At 42.8% G+C, this 17,278-nt stretch overlaps 1 protein-coding gene and 1 long non-coding RNA gene across 2 annotated transcripts; one reads left to right on the forward strand and one right to left on the reverse strand.

Annotated features, from left to right (window-relative positions):
• The first annotated feature begins 1,067 nt into the window (after positions 1-1,067).
• On the forward strand, positions 1,068-12,144 carry LOC117856992 (insulin-degrading enzyme-like 1, peroxisomal). Its single transcript, XM_034739454.2, has 26 exons — positions 1,068-1,547; positions 1,688-1,763; positions 2,814-2,881; positions 3,574-3,665; positions 3,781-3,854; positions 4,088-4,131; positions 4,756-4,807; positions 4,891-5,010; positions 5,078-5,190; positions 5,282-5,444; positions 5,579-5,671; positions 5,774-5,859; positions 6,184-6,270; positions 6,481-6,584; positions 7,313-7,415; positions 7,515-7,610; positions 7,710-7,899; positions 8,021-8,082; positions 8,253-8,357; positions 9,176-9,377; positions 9,478-9,686; positions 10,242-10,366; positions 10,499-10,550; positions 10,709-10,795; positions 11,353-11,475; positions 11,687-12,144. The coding sequence occupies exons 1-26, from the start codon at positions 1,407-1,409 to the stop codon at positions 11,939-11,941; spliced, it is 2,922 nt and encodes a 973-aa protein (XP_034595345.1). The 5' UTR covers positions 1,068-1,406; the 3' UTR covers positions 11,942-12,144.
• Positions 8,620-11,803, reverse strand: LOC140222743 (uncharacterized). The gene is made up of 2 exons (XR_011898212.1): positions 11,667-11,803; positions 8,620-10,945 (listed from the first exon to the last, which is right to left on the reverse strand). It is a non-coding gene; the product is annotated as an uncharacterized lncRNA (long non-coding RNA).
• Positions 12,145-17,278: the final 5,134 nt, after the last annotated feature.

Here is a 17,278-nt window from a genome sequence, read left to right on the forward strand (position 1 = left end):
CCGGTGGCATCGAGGCCGCTGGCGGCGGGGTCGAGGCGTTGGAGGAGGTGGTGGCGGGGGCGGAGAAGGAGGTGGAGAAGGAGGTGGCCGGCGGCGGAGGAGGAGGAGATGGCCGGCGGCGGCGGGAGCGAGGCGGAGGCGGAGGAGGTGGCGGGGCCGAGTAGAGATGGCGGGGCCGGCGAGGCGGCGGCAGCGGCGGGCGAAGGAGGCGGGGCCGGGCGGAGCATGCGGGGAGGGAGGAGAGAGTGCGGGGAGAGACAGAGAGTGCGGGGAGGCGAGGGGCGCGTGCCTAGGGTGCTGTGCGAGGGGAGGGGTATGGAGTGTCCAGGATCACTTTTAGCCCCTTTTAGGGCCTCTTTGGAGGTTAAAATTTAGCTCCAAAATTTTAGCTATTTGTCACTTTTAGCCCTCCTGTTTGGATCCCAAGAGCTAAATTTTGAGCTAAAAGTGCAAGACTAAAATTTAGCCCATGGATCCAAACAGGCCCTAAATAAAGAAGTACTCCCTCCGTTTCTAAATTACGAGTCATTTCAACTTTTTTTTAAAGAGTTAAACTGTTTCATATTTAATTAAAATTATAGATTTCAAATTACAAGTCATTCCAATTTTCTTAAAGAATCAAACTGTTTCATGTTTAACTAAAATTATAGAGAGGATCACAAAGATTTATGACACTGAATAAATATACTATAAAAATATATTTAATAAAGAAACTAATGATACTTATTTGATAACATGAATGTTAGCACTTATTGTATAAATTTGATCAAACTTGAGATATTTTGACTCTTCAAAAAAATTAGAATGACTTATCATTTGGAACGGAAGGAGTAAAGAGACACCGCGCACCCAGTTTAACTAGCATTTGTAGCGCGACTCCAAGCAGAGTCATCGTACAGGCTTAGCATAAAAAGAATGTTTCGTCGTGTGAAAGACTAAAAAGGCTTAAAGCGACGGTGCTGCACGAGAGCGATCGCTACCTAATGCAATGCCGTTGCTTAGCGACGTCCGCTCTCCCATTTTTCTTTTTGGCAGGCAACGCTCTTCCGATACCGATACCCAACAAATCCAGACGAGGTCGCTTCCAAAACGCCAACAATTTCCTATTGGCTATCGCAGAGACGAGAGGGTCAGAGCGGAGTCTCGCTTCGCTTCTCTCAAATCAAATCTCAAACCTGTGCGGCAAGCCACCCACCGGGACGGCAACTTCCCCCTGCCTATATAAATTGACAACGAGATAGAAAATTCGAGTCTCCCAAAGTCCCGAGTCCCAACTAGCTTCGCTTAAGCCTTGGTCCCCCAATCCAATCCACCATTCGGCCGTGAGAGATCGCTAGAGGATCGCGTGGAAACGAAGAGAGGAAGGAGTAGGGGGGACGGGTGGAGTGGGAGCGAGTGGAGTGGGGATGGCGGCGGCGGTGGCGGCGCCGGCGGGAAGCAGGGATGTGGAGTTCATCCGCGCGCGCAGCGACAAGCGGGAGTACCGCCGGGTGGTGCTCCCCAACGCGCTCGAGATCCTGCTCATCAGCGACCCCGACACCGACAAGGTCCGTCCGCGTCCCGCCTCCCGTGGCCGCCGCGAGTGCGGTGCGGGGAATGCTTTTCTCGCTGGCTGATCAGTCATCGTCTTCGCGTGATTTTGGTGTTTGGTTGTTAATCCTTCCTCCGTGTCTCTCGCTGTGCGCAGGCGGCGGCGTGCATGGAGGTCGAGGTGGGCTCGTTCAGCGACCCGGAGGGGCTCGAGGGCCTCGCGCACTTCCTCGGTGAGTTCGTCCTCTCCGCCTCGTCCCGTTCGCTGGCTGCCAGCACTCCGATTCACTCGGTTCGTTGCGTGCGCGTGTGCTGATCGAATCACCATCCGGATTCATGTTTGATTCGTTGAGTGAGGTGAGGACCTGGGCTAGGCAATGATTAGGTGGGGGATTCTTCGCTACGGCACCGGGCCCCGCGGCGGAGCTTTCGCTCTGCGATTCGCTGAATCGCTCGCGCGCCGGCATGGATCCCCTTTTGGGATCCGGCTGGGGTCTGGAATTGTCTCTGTCGAATCAAGGACACTCTTGGCCGCTATCCTGGGTCAAATGATGACGTAGATTTGCAGTCAAAGTCACTGGATGTTCCCTATGATATGGTGCTAGTTGAGGGGTAGCTCGGCATATTCGGACCGTCAGATTGAACAGTGGACTGTTTTTTTTTCGAACTGAACAGTGGATGGTTTTGACGTAGAATCAGAGCAAAAGAATTGTGATTGATCGCGTACGGCCGGCATAATCAACTTTTTCGGTTCAGGGTAACGGCTCTTTGCATTCTGTGTCATCGTCCTCTGAGTACTTGCTTTTCGCGAAGGTTTAAAAATGGTTTGTTATGTCAGTTTGTAGTTAAAATAATGTTAGTCGGTGACAAAATTGAATTCTATGACTGGAGCGCATTCTCCAGATAATATAAACTGCTCCTACACGTTGTGGTCTGATGCGATCCTTGGCAGCTTGCGCGATGCTAGTACTATTTTATATGATCCACACTTGTCTGCCGGGTGATTTTTTTTTCTAAACACAGAGCTACTCGTGCGGGACTGTACAGGAGCACACTTACTCTGCATATGCATGCGAAAGCAGCATTTCCACATGGGAGTTGAGACCACGTGAATTTAAATTGATGGGCGACGTTTTCTGCACAATCTGCTAATCTTATAAAGGCGAAATGGTTGATGAGCATGATGGCTCGTGCATCAGTTGCATTAAATCAAATTTACTTTCATTTAAGAATTTCTCTATTCTCTTTCTCGTATTGATGTATACCATTGTCTTTGCTCACAGAGCACATGCTATTTTATGCCAGCGAGAAATACCCTGGAGAACATGAGTATACGAAATATATCACAGAGGTACATTTTGTTAATCAACTTCGAGTTGCAAAAATTCAACCTAATTCACTTCATCTTAATTCTTTTATGCAAGTATTAGTGACACATTGAGTGTGATAATTGACAAAATGACACAGCGATAGAGAAAGGACAGCAGGAAAGGTTTTTAGTTAGGCAGGCTGTGACAGGTGGGATTTGATGACTCGTGTACACTTACCATCATTTTAGGAAGTCTCGCTGAATGTACAGTTGTATCTACGGTCATAAGGACATAGTTTTCACTATTGTGGTCGCAGAGTGCAGCACTAATGGATCAACCTACCATATACTGTTAATAACTAAACTTCAGTTGTAACCTCTCTGGTTCTTGAACCAAACACACCTAGTTCTGCAAGCAGAGTCCATATTCAGATGTTCTGTGGTGTCGTTGTGCCCTTACAGGGCAGGGAAAATGTTACAAAGGAAGCAGCAACAACTTCCTGTCATAAGTTCTTAAGAGGCTAAGAGCTCCACACTTTACACGATTTGCTGCCTGGAAATCCTGTTATTATGATTCTTTTAAGTGAATATCTATCATGCTTCATGCCATGTCCCCTTATTACCTCCCCCCCCCCCCCCCCCCCCCCCCCCCAAAAAAAAAAAAAAAAAAAACGGCTACCTCTGACATGCATGGTCCATATTTTAACAATTTGGTATGATATGAAAATTATCAGCATGGTGGCTCTTACAATGCATATACGAGCTCAGAGACAACAAATTTCTATTTTGATGTCAATGTGGACAATTTTGAAGAAGCTTTAGATAGGTAAGTTTCATCAACGGTACTTTATGTTCAGTTAGTTCATATCGATTGGATAAGGTGGTGGTTTATGTCCTGCATTTGTTTATTGAATAATAATGAGGTGATTCCTGATGCACAGGTTTGCTCAGTTCTTTATTAAGCCGCTGATGTCACAGGATGCTGTTCTTAGAGAGATAAAAGCTGTTGATTCTGGTAAGCAGTTGTTTTATGCATGGATGCTATTTGTATGGGACAGTTGCTTCTCTGCCCAGGCATATGCTTCTGTGGTTTTCCACTGAATTCCTCAAAGCAACTAGCTTGGTTGCCTGATTAATGTTATACTAGTCTGAACTAACAGCCATGATAACTTTGTACTTTACAAATGTCTTATTTTCAGTAATGAGAAGCACATTCTGGCTAATTTTGCTATTTTATTGACCTTTCAGAGCACAAGAAAAATTTGTTGTCTGATGGCTGGAGAATGTATCAGGTACTCAGAAGTTCAGATTTGTTAGTCATGACTCATGATTCATCAGATAATCCTTTTGCATTCTATGCTATATCTCCAACGAAACTGCAGTCAGTAAAGCATAGATGCATTTTGAATACACAATTTTCTTATTTACATGTTGTGCTTAACAGCGTGAATATTTAAGAGTATCATAAATATGTTGCAACAACAATCAAACAATGTTTTGCATTACACAAGTTTATCTTATGCTCAAAGTATCCGCCAGTTTCTCGAATTTTAGTATCTACGAGTGTGCTCCCAATTATAAAAATAGCAGTGTAAATCTTAAGGCAATCATGATAATGTGAGAACAATAATCAACCATATTTTGCATTACCGAAATCTTGCTTATCCTCAATATTGTTAGGAATGAGAAACTCAGATCTATTCCATGGCCCATAGGGGCAAGATGTATAAGGTGTATATATGGCAAAAAATCCTCCAACTAGAGGGAAAATACATGTAGGTATACACAGCTAACACATATATTTAAGAAAAAGTTCCTCCAGTTCTCAAATTTGCGGTCTCTTCAATCTAAAGTTATAATCCCATAGACATGCTGTACTGTGGCCTCAGTTTCTTTCTCCTTTTTTCCCTTCCCAGCTTCAAAAGCATCTGGCTTCAAAGGATCACCCTTACCATAAATTCAGTACTGGTAAGAATGCTCTATGTTCAGACAGCTGCAGCGGTGCTTATTTTGTCATTTTGTTTCTTCTAATTTGCGATTTGGTATATCAGGAAGTTGGGAGACACTAGAAACTAAACCAAAAGGGAGGGGCTTGGACATCAGAGATGAACTTCTGAAGTTTTATGAGAATTATTCAGCAAATCTTATGCACCTTGTTGTTTATGGAAAGGGTAAGTAATGCAAATTGGTACATTGGAGTACATAAACCTATTAAAAATTGATAAAATGCTTTTGTAGAGAGCCTCGATTGCACTCAGGGCTTGGTCGAGCGTATGTTTAGTGACATAAAGAACACTGACCAGAGAAGCTTCAAATGTCCAAGTCATCCTCTTTCAGAGGAACATTTACAGGTAGAAGACAGAGTGCTCAACAGTTTTATTTGTCAGAAAAAAATAGTGTAATGATGCAAATCACAAGGGATTTCTCATGCTCGTTATACAGCTTATTGTCAAAGCACTGCCAATAGAAGAAGGTGACTATCTAAGAATAATATGGCCAATTACACCTACCATCCAGTTTTACAAAGAAGGGCCTTGCCATTATCTGAGTCACCTTATTGGGCATGAAGGCGAGGGCTCCATCTTCCATATTATAAAGGAACTAGGCAAGTTTAATTCTAAAGTTGATTTTTGATGTACCTTTGCTTCCTTATCTACTTGAAATACAGTGTATCATCCTTTACTTTCTTACATATCAACTTGTGCACAACCGTGATATGTCTAAATTTTGCTACTGTAGGATGGGCCATGAACTTGATGGCTGGAGAGAGCACTGACAGCACTGAATATTCCTTTTTCTCAATAAGCATGAGGCTCACTGATGCTGGTCATGGTTAGTTTCATCCATATTTGGTTATTTGAACCAGCATAGCTATTTTAACTTGAACCACTTTGATATTTATTAAGCCTCTTGTGCCCATATGCTTTATTTCAGAACACGTGGAGGATATTGTTGGATTGATCTTCAAATATCTTCTTCTATTAAAAGAAGACGGAGTCCATGAGTGGATATTTAATGAGGTAATGCAAAGGTGCATGATTAACATTTTTATGTAAAATTATTTGATGAGTTATGATTTTGTATCCACATATACTTCTCTGAGGGACAGAAACACAGATGATAGACTTAATCTGCTCGTGAGTAATGATGTAGCATGAGTATTTGGATATGGGCACTGCATTCTTGGACTCATGTTTCCTTCACATATTATTTAGAGGTTGTTTGTTGCCAATACAAACTCATAATATCAATCCTTCTACATGTTTTCAGCATTTTGTGGAACATATGAAATTGATTTACACTCGATTAGAGAAATGTAAATGCTAATATCTGTTATTTGCTAGCTTGTGGCAATAAATGAAACAGAGTTCCATTATCAAGACAAAGTCCATCCAATCAGCTATGTGACGGGTACTGTCTCAAGTATGCGGGTATATTCTCTAAAACCCATTACATGTTTCAGCTTTTGCAGTTATTTATGATAGTTGTTTTTATTATAGTAATATACTCTCTTGCTATATTCTTTCAATGACAACACTAAGCACCAAAAATTAAGTTACCTATAATTTCATCAATGTTCCGGAAATTTGTTGAACTGCAACTTCGTCTTCAATTTCAAATACTCTGAAACTTGCTTGCAGTTGTTCCCACCAGAAGAGTGGCTGGTTGGATCAGCATTGCCATCAAAGTATGCGCCACAGAGAATAAGGATGATACTCGATCAGTTGTCACCTGAAAGAGTAAGGTACACTCATGCAGTTCACATGGCATCTTTGTTTTTGCCTACCATCTATGTTGTATTCCTTGTAATTTGTAAACACATGGTACATGGAATGGTTCTTTTCTAAGCTATAAAAGGAGGGGAACATGTAAATCAAGTATAAAATGAAATTTCTCTTCCCTTTGTCACTTCAATCACTGATGAGTATGCAGATCAAAAGAAAAGAGCAGCAAAGCTGTAATGAACCTTGTAGACTAGTATACAGATTTGAAAACCTATTCACTTTTCTGGAATATAGATGTTCTTTTGACACCTTTTATCCTGTGGTTGTGCTGAAATGCTTTTGTTCAATGCATGCGCGCCCGCATGTGCATATATATTGGAGGTGTCTGGGGGTTGGGATTGTGCCTGGATAATTTTTAACTTTAGAAAATCATGAGCTGGGAAGCACTACAGCCTTAGTATGACAGTATCTGCAGCAGCGTATTTGACCTATCTAGCTTATAATTCATAGACTCCTTGGGTATAATTTGTACTATAACAAACTTGTTAGGTTGTTAAGTTATCCTACTGGCCCTAGCTTCATTCATAGGCAGTGGTTAAAAAGTCAGTCAATGGCTGATTATCTGGCTTTACATTGATATCCTGAACTTATCTCCATTCGTATCTTGAACTTATTTCACACATGCTTTGCCTATCGCACTATATGCATTTGTTTTTTTTTGACGCAATACTTATTTCTCTCTATTTAGAATATTCTGGGAGTCCAAAAAATTTGAAGGATCTACTACCTCTTCTGAGCCCTGGTATGATACACCATATTCTGTTGAAAACGTTACTCCTCCTGTGATACAGGTTCGTCTTTTTAAAAATCCCATTTTCTTTATTATACTCCCATCATCTTATTCCACCTGCCATATTGATGTTCTAATATTGATTGTCTCTACTTGACAGAAATGGATTAAAAAAGCTCCTACAGAGAAACTCCATATCCCAGAGCCTAATATATTCATTCCAAAGGATTTATCTCTTAAAGAAGTGCATGAAAAGGTCAATTCTGTAGTACTTTAATATTGGCGTCAGCATACTCGAATGCATTGTTGAGACCTTACATAGTAAATAACTCTAACAAAAAAAATGTTTTACCAGGTTACTTTTCCAACAGTATTAAGGAAGACACCACTTTCACGGTTGTGGTATAAGCCTGACTTGCTGTTCTCCACACCAAAGGTTCACATTATAATTGATTTCCATTGCCCATTATCAAGCCACTCTCCCGAAGCAATCATTTCTACTGATCTCTTTGTTGATTTATTAGTGGATTATTTGAATGCTTATGGTAAGCACTAATTTGTTAATAGGGTAAACCTTTTTTTTTCACCATAACAGTTAGTTTAGGTAGTGCTCCTGCCAAATTTAGGTTTAAATGTTTACTGACAAATTATTTGTGCGTTTTGCAGCTTATGATGCTCAAATTGCTGGCTTATACTATTCAATCTATCTTACTTCAGCAGGATTCCAGGTAATTGTAGTTACTATGATTGCTTTTGTCTTCAATGAATGCCCCTAACAGTTAAGCTGCGCAGTGTATAATTTCCATGCTGTTTGTTAGAATTCTGATGCATAGTGAAGTTGCTGTTATTATGCTAGTTTTTTATTAGAACTCAAACATTTAAATGTATCTGTTTAAAGGTCTCCTTAGGTGGTTACAATGATAAGATGAGGGTTCTCCTAAATGCCATACTGAAGCAAATTGCTAATTTTGAAGTTAAGCCTAATAGGTTTTCTGCCCTGAAGGTATGATGTGGATCTTAATATTCTGGTGCAAGCTTTCCTTTCATAATTTTGCTCAGTAACATTTAAATTCGTAATCATTCCCTTGTAATGAAGTTTATTCATACCAGTTCATTTGGCAGAGGAATTTCAGTTTCATTAATCTCTGATTTTCTGTCAAATTGCAACTTAGATGTTCACGGAGAGCTGTGTCCAATTTAAGTTATGGACATGACATTCTGAGTTTTGAAAGCATGAAGGTTCACAGACCTGGTTCTCAGGAGGCATTACTGTGGTTTATTTTGTCAGTTGTTGAAAACAGTATTTTGGCTTACCAGTTGTCATGAAAGTTTAGGAAAACTTGTGACAAACCATCTAGCTGAACAGTAGAAGGTTAATTTGAATTCTGTGAATGCAGACATCTAGATTCTAGACACACTTGACAAGTCTATTCACAAAAGATTTATAACTGTATATATCCTAAGCTGTTAATCTTAGTACTTATGTCAACTCCCAACAGTGTATTTTGTCAACTCCCTGGTGTAACTGCCGTTTTTTATGCATTTATGCATATGAGTAACTCATCACATTGTGATTACGAAAAAGTAGAGCACTATACACATTTCATTAATGGCAGTAATACTGTGGATCGTTGGGACCAATTATGTGAGATGCTGCATGTTGCAATATATTTCATTAAACTTAACACTTGTCCTGTGACTGCTATCTCAAATCTAGGATAACAAGGTCCGCATCAGGCATTTGCAAAATACTGAACATAGTAGTCTTTCTTGTGATGATCTTTTTTCATGATATTACTGACCAACATCTTCCAATCTCAGGAAACTTCTGCCAAAGACTACCAAAATTTTAATTTCAGTCAACCGCATAAACAAGCTTCATACTATGTTTCTTTAATATTGGAAGATAAAAAATGGCCTGTAGCTGAGAAACTTGAAGCTCTTTTGAAGCTTGAATCAGATTCTCTCGCCAAGTTTTTACCAAACTTGCTATCGAAGACATTTTTGGAATGTTATATTCAAGGTTTGGCATACTTCCGTACTAATTATGGTGTTATTTTATTTTTGTGGGTCATGAATGGAAAATATATCTTTAATCATGCCTAATAAAACTCTCCTTGTAGGAAACATTGAACCAAGTGAGGCAAGATCTATTGCGCAGGAGATTGAGGACACCATATTCAATACCCCCAATACTATGTTCAAATGCATTTCTCCATCACAATATCTGACTAAAAGGGTTATCATGCTTGAAAATGAGTTGAAATGCTACTACCAAATTGAGGGCTTAAATCAGAAAAATGAGAATTCATCAGTTATCCAATATATTCAGGTATAGATTTCTTACGTGATTTGGTGCAACAGGTGCAGTATAAATGTGGTACCTTAAAACCTTTTGTGCTGAACTAATGTACCGAAATTATTACCTTTAGCACACAACTAATGTACCAAAATGTTTACTAATTTGGTGATTCTGCTCCCTGTTATCTAGTGTTTGTTGTCAGTTTAATGATAGTTGGAACATTGTGTCGAGGATCGTTGGCAGTTCACTAGTTGCTGCTCAGTTGGCTACTGGCCCATTTTACTCCGTCAAACTCATTCGAATCAGATTTTTTTCCATCCTTCAATCTTTAAAGCTCTAAGGTATAATATTGTGCTCAGATGCATATTAACGTCGAATGCTCAGACTCAACAAGAATTTATTTATTAGGCAGACTGAATTGATCTAAAGAATCCACTCTGACGAAAAGTCAGGATAAGACTAAATACTTTTCCCTAGTTCAATATAATAGGGACTGTAATGGTTATATCGAATGTACATTGTTTAGGGGAACATTTCAGTTAACAGCTAGCATGCCAGAATACTAAACATGTTGAGTATATTCAGGTACATCAGGATGATGCCAGCTCGAATATCAAACTTCAGCTGTTCTCTTTAATTGCTAGCCAGCCTGCCTTCAACCAGCTACGAACAGTTGAGCAGCTTGGGTATATAACAAGTCTTTCTCTAAGGTATATGCCAGAGGTTTTGTATTATACGTATTGCTTGTTCCTTTCTCTTTTCAGGAATAACATAAGGTTTTAGTTAGCATTTGAATTTGACCATTTAAAACCTAGCTTACTATGAATGTTATCATTCTTCAGATCTGACTATGGAGTCTGGGCACTCCAGGTGGTTATTCAGTCCACAGTTAAGGTACAAGTTCAAAACTAGGATAACTGACTTGACAAAAATTCTGCCTTTGCTTCTACTGATATAATATTTTAGAGTAATTGGCACGACTAATATTTTTTTTAAAAAAATGAATGACTAAGATTCTGCTAGCTTCTACTGATACTATGTTGGGCACCTAGGATCCTGCATACCTTGATGCTAGAGTTGATGAATTCTTCAAGATGTTTGAAAGCAAAATCCATGAACTGTCTGACAAGGATTTCAAGGTTAGTTGACTCCACATTTTGTACTTCCATGTTATTGTAGTTTATGTGATGCTCGATGTCAAATTGCAATTTCTTTTCAGAAATCTTCCATAAAACGCTCTTAAAAGTCTCCGTTGTTGTCACAAGAAGCCACATCCACCACAGGGCTCACTGCTTATGAGAAAACACGATTTAGAGAGTGGATCGAAAGGATGAAGAACTAGGGTTTAAAAATGGACAGAAATACGACATCATAATTGAATTTAGAATCCATACCCCCCCTGTTTTATTAACATCATACTCCCTCCATTCCAAAATATAGGTCGTTTTGGTATTTTAGTTACATAGATTTTGCTATGTATCTAGACATAACCCTATTTAGGTGCATAGAAAAATCCATGTATCTAGAAAACCCAAAACGACCTACATTTTGGAATGAAGGGAGTAGTTTATGGAGGGAGTAGTATATTTTAAAACGGAGAGAGTATTTTATATGTTACTGCAATATTGGACTATTCAGAGGTCCACAACCAGAGGACATTATTTGGTATTCTTGACAGTGAATTTTTTTGGTTCAGAGAAATGTGAAATCACTCATTGACTCTAAACTGGAGAAGTTCAAAAACTTATGGGAGGAATCCCATTTCTACTGGGGAGAGATTGATGCGGGAACTCTCAAGTTTGACAGGGTCGAGTCAGAGGTAAGAGTTATCCTTTGGTTAAAATGCTTCATTGTAAAAGAACATTACATCAAGTACAAAGAAAACAGGTTGTAGTTAAACAAAAATGGCGTACGAGTTGAGAAGTTTTCTCAAAATTTTATCACTGTTACTATTCAGAGAAAACAGAAAATAATAAGGTTGAGTATTAATTGTCAACAAGATGTGCTGACCTCGAAATAACATTTGCCAGGTCGCTCTCCTAAGAGAGCTCAAAAAAGAAGAATTCATTGCGTTCTTCGATCAGTACATAAAACTGGATGCGCCTGAAAGGAGGACAATAAGCGTGCAAGTCTTCAGTGGCAACCATTCGGCAGAGTTCAAGAAGGCGGTTGCCGAAGCTGATCCGCCGAAAACGTACAGGATCACAGACATATTCGGCTTCAAACGATCGAGGCCGCTGTACAGCTCGCTCAAGGGAGGTCCGGGCAGGATCACAATGGACTGAATAGCTATATCAGGCTGCTATTCTTTTCCTTATACGTGTAGGCTGTTGCATACTCATGAACTCGATTTTACTTGGCTCAATGAACTCCGAGTGTCAGATTCGATTGAACAGTAGATGCTATTCTTCAGTCATGGCTTAACCAATAATGCACGACCACATGTCACTTTCTGGAGAAATCTGAGAGCTGTACAGAGTCATGTACACATGCTGGTTTGCGTTTCTTCTGACAACTATGCACTTTGTACAGTTACATCATCACAGTGCAGGACTGCACAAGAAGGCTCCATGACAATGCCTCCATGAGGGGCCGAGAGATCGATCAACTACCACATACACAGACATGCAGCTTGCAGCCCGGCTTCTCGATGTCGATGGCACCAGAGGGACGACCGTCACGGAGCCGCCATCCATCCTACTCGTGCATCGCCTGCTCGGCTCCGGCGCCGTCCCGCGCGAACGGCCGCCGGCGCCCCCACTCGTAGCCGACGCGGTGCCACCTGCACCGGAACGAGCCCCGGTGCGCGGTGGGCGAGCACACACAGTAGTGGCGCGGCTGCGCCTGGTGCACCCGCGTCGGCCCTGGCCGAGCCGCCGCGGAGGGCGACGGCGACACGCCCGGCCGCCGCCTGACCGCGCAGCCCGGCGGCAGCGGCGGCAGCGGCGGCAGCCCCGGATGGCACATGCCCTGGGCCGAGCAAGCCGAGCCGCAAAGCTAGAGAGGACCCGATTGCTCGGCTATGCTAAAGAGGCGGAGGCGCCGGGATGGAACTGGATTCCCGCGATGTTTTCGGGTGGTGCGTGGTGGACTGGTGGTGTGCCCTGGTGGGAGGTGAGTAGACGAGGGAAAAGGCGGGGGAATATTTGTGGGCGGGGGGTGGCAGGATTGGTTTGGTATCGCGACGTGGTGACGTGGAGGGGAGGGCGGGGGCGTGGCCGCGTGCGGGAGGGGGCGGACCGGGGAGCGTGGCGCGCCCGGGCGGCTGGGGATCGCGTGAGGAGGGGTGCGTTGGCGCCGCATGCTGATCCTTCCTTCGGTTTCGTTGTCCACGGAGCGGAGCCTGCTCGGTTGCGGTTTCCTTTCGGTGCACTCAAAGGATCGGAGCTCGGAATCGGGGTGCGCGCCAGGCCGCGGAACAGAACAGGTAAGCACCATCCTTCCATCACCCCCCCGTAGCTTCTTCGCGGTTGCGGCGGCCGTTTTCTTATCCTCCCGTGTCCCACTCCCATCCGAGCGAAGTGGCGTACCCGAAGGCCAACTGATCGCTCTGGACATCCGGCTTGCCGCTTGCGAAAGTCCTCCCTTTTTTCGCAGGAATTCATCGGAGGGACGAGGATAGGTTTGCGTGGTAGAAGCTACGAACTCAAGACAAACCTCCTCACTGATTTCTTACGCAGCCGCTGATGCATTTCTTTAACCATTTGCTATCTGTGGATTAGCCAGTGTTCTTCCTTATCCGACTACTGTTTTCAAATGCTAATTCTTACGTAGGCCACCTTTGTAGCCATTTGTTTATTTACTCCGTGCAGGGATTCATGTATTATGATGATGATGATGATATCATCTCAACGAGTCCGAAAACGCGTCCTGTTTAAGTTGTGACTAGAAAATTTAGTAGAACTTTATATGTTTTGACCGACGCTTGGTTAAACATTTAGCTATGGGAAGTGCTAGCGCCCAGACATCTGATAATTTTGTTTTATCGAACGCTCCGTCGCAACATTGAAAAATAACTATCGAAACATTAAAAATCAACACTTGCAACACCGAGGATTGCAACACTTTTACGTGCATGAAACATCCCGAATTGCTTCATGCAACATTCAAAACAGACACATTGCAACAAGAAAAAAAACATCTCTTACAACATTGCAACAACAAAAGAAGAAGAGACGAAACAAAGAAAATAACTATATGCAATATCATGAACAAGTTGGTGCAACACCCGATTGCTGGCAAGTCAGACTGTTGCAAAACAGATGAAACATCAAAAACCACCGTTGCAACATTCAAAAATAACTATTTCAACACCATGAGGTACCTATTGTAACACTAAAATCCACGACAACCAGCCTGCCGCCGAAGGTCGTCCACCATGGCCGCCGCTCGATCTTTCCCCGCTCGGATCTCGCCGGGGTCGGGGAGAGGGCCACCGGATCCGGTGCAACACCCGATTGCTGGCAAGTCAGACTGTTGCAAAACAGATGAAACATCAAAAGCCACCGTTGCAACATCCAAAAACAACTATTGCAACACCATGAGGTACCTATTGCAACACTCAGATCCACGACAACCAGCCTGCCACCGAAGGTCGTCCACCATGGCCGCCGCCCGATCCTTCCCCGCTCGGATCTCGCCGGGGTCGGGGAGAGGGCCACCGGATCCGGGGGGTTGGGCGCCCCCAGTTGGTTGAGGACGCCGGAGTGGGGGGAGGGGTGCCGCCAGGGTGGGGGACGAGGTTCCCGGAGTGGAGGAGCGTGCCGCCGCCGGGGTGGACGAGGAGGACGCCGTGGTGGGGGAGCGCACCGCCGTTGGGGTGGGGGACGAGGCTACCGGGGTGCGGGACAAGACTGCCGGGGTTGGGGAGCGTGCTGCCGCCGGGATGGATGAGGAATATGTCGGGATGGAAGGTTGAAGAAGAAAAGGGACGGGGAAGAAAAAAACGGTAGAAGGAACGGAGCGGTGGGGAGCGTCCGACCATCCGGACACCCTGACCATAGCGTTTCTCTTTAGCTATATATAATATGTGCGCAATGTACGAATGTTCCATATCCCAAAATGCTTTCACATTGTGTTGTTTTCCCTGACTACGTACAGATACTGTGATTATTTGTGACGAAACAATATTGGTCAAAGTCAACTTTGAAGAACCAAGCTAAAAAACAATTTAGGCCTTGCGATGGTAATAGCAGTACTAGATCTTTGGGGCCAGGAACTTCTTGATGTACTTTGTGCCACTGCCCAGTCCACTACCTTGGAATTACAGTTGCCAGAATTATAGAAACGTACGGCAAAAAGAACTTTTCCGGCAAGTACATGGAACTAGCTAGCTTGGACTTTGCGGTACACGTTAAGTGGTTGTGGCATACTCCTATGCCAGATAGATTCTGCCAGCATTTTCAGAAGAAAAAAAACCCTTAGATTTTGTCATCATTTTCAGAGAATGGTAGATTTTGTCAATGTAGCTGAGTCTCTTCAAAAAACTGACGATATCATATCATATCACTACCTCAGACAAATACTGAAGATATCGTATCCGTATTCCCTATTTAATTACTTGTCGTAGCAGTTTATGGCTGACTCAAAGCAAGGTCAGTCTGTATTCGTGCGAATGAACGGTTCACTACGCAACGCATCACAAGAGCGACTTCTACCTGGTGCGGCGCCGAGCCCAATGAGATCCATGCATGACACCAAACAAGGTACTTCTTCCAAAACGATACAGGACAAACGCCAAAAGTGCGCAAGAGATAAGCATCCAGAGGTCGGGAAAATAGAAACACTTTCTCGTTTTGTCTTCTCAATTGATAGGGGCTGTGAGTTCAATCCAGCCGTGTCCCAGAGACCAAAGGGGGCAGGAGGAGAGGGTGAGGAAAAGGCCTAAAAATTTTGGGAGATGGAGTTTGTTGGGCATCGTCTGATCTAGTTAAACCATTTTGTTATAAAAACCGTGACGTAGCTCTCGTGATCCAAATTATCCCATCATGACATTGTTATCCAAATTTTGTCAGTTGCATTGCCCCAAGTCAACTGATCAATCTTCCTAGAAGAAGGATACGATCTTCATTGGAAATCAACTGGCCATGGACCTTCCGCAATGGTACTTCGATCCAGCTGCTGGCATGCAGCGCAGGTCCAGCAAAACATCGGGTAATATTGGCCATGCACGGACACAATATGTTTGCGTGCTATTTACAAAGCTTAGCTTTGTCACTGGAGTTTGCTAGTATCGATTTTTCATTTAGAGACGGAGAGATGACATGGCACCGATTTGATTAAGCGGTTGATATTCGTCGCTCTAAGCATGACTATACCTAGGGATAGACTTCCAAAAAGCTTATGACAAAGTTAAATGGGAATTTTTGCAGCAGTCACTTAGAATGAAGGGTTTTGACCTAAAATGGTGCAAGTGGGTTAAATCGTTTGTACAAGGGAGCAATGTGGGGATAAAAGTGAACGATCAACTAGGATCGTACTTCCAAACAAACAAGGAACATAGGCAGGGTGATCCTTTATCTCAGATACTTTTCAACATCATTGTTCATATGTTGGCAATCATCGTGGCTAGAGCTAAAGAGGATGGTCAGTGATGGGGATAGATCCCTAGTACCCGCAAGGAAGGAAGAAGTCGGACTCCTACTAGGATTCTCTTATAATCTGATTAGGACTCATACCGAGTATTCCTACTAGGACTCCTTGTAATCCGACTAGTTCTCCTGCCCCCTGGAGTATATAAAGGGGGGCAGGGGTACCTAGATCAACAGCACACCTAAGCTCAACAAGCGCAACTCGACACAAGTTCAATACAACCAACACACAGGACGTAGGGTATTACGCGATCTAGCGGCCCGAACCTGTCTAAATCTTGTTCCTTGCGTCACCATCGACTCCTTGATTCTCGACGACACCGCACAAAAGACCACCTTGGGTACTCCCTAAGCAGGTTGCCGGTCTAAAACACCGATAGTTAGGTGAAAGGGGTAGCACCAAATTTGATTGATGGTTGTTTGTCGATTCTCCAATATGCAGATGATATAGTTATTTTTATGGACATGATATTGAACAAGCAAAGAAAATGCTTCTCCTTCATGCCTATAACTATTAGGTCTTAAAATTAACTTTCACAAAAGTGAAATTTTCTATTTTGGGAATGCAAGAAAGTGTGAAACTCAATATTCACAACGTTTCGGTTGTAAAATAGGTTCTTACCCTTTTTGCTATTTGGGGATACCAATACATTATAGAAAATTGTCAAACAAAGATCGGAAGATGATAGAGGATAGAATAGAGAAAAAACTTAGCAGGTGAAAAGGAAAACTCCTATCGGTAGGGGAGATTTAGTCTTGATAAACTCAGTTCTCTCTAGTCTATCTCTTTTTTAGTCCCGAGGGGAGTCCAAAAAATTAAATATTATAAGTCGAGGTTCTTCTGGCAGAATGATCGGTCAAATAGAACATACTACGTCAATCAAAAGAATAGGGGATAAGGATACAAGATCTAGATGTACAAAACAAGTGCCTGCTAAACAAGTGGTTGTTTAAGTTATGTAATGAAGATGGTGTATGGCAAGATTTGCTTAGAAACAAGTATCTGAAAAATAAAATTTTATCCCAGACAAG

Source organism: Setaria viridis, chromosome 5, assembly GCF_005286985.2.
Source record: "Setaria viridis chromosome 5, Setaria_viridis_v4.0, whole genome shotgun sequence".
NCBI lineage: Eukaryota > Viridiplantae > Streptophyta > Magnoliopsida > Poales > Poaceae > Setaria > Setaria viridis.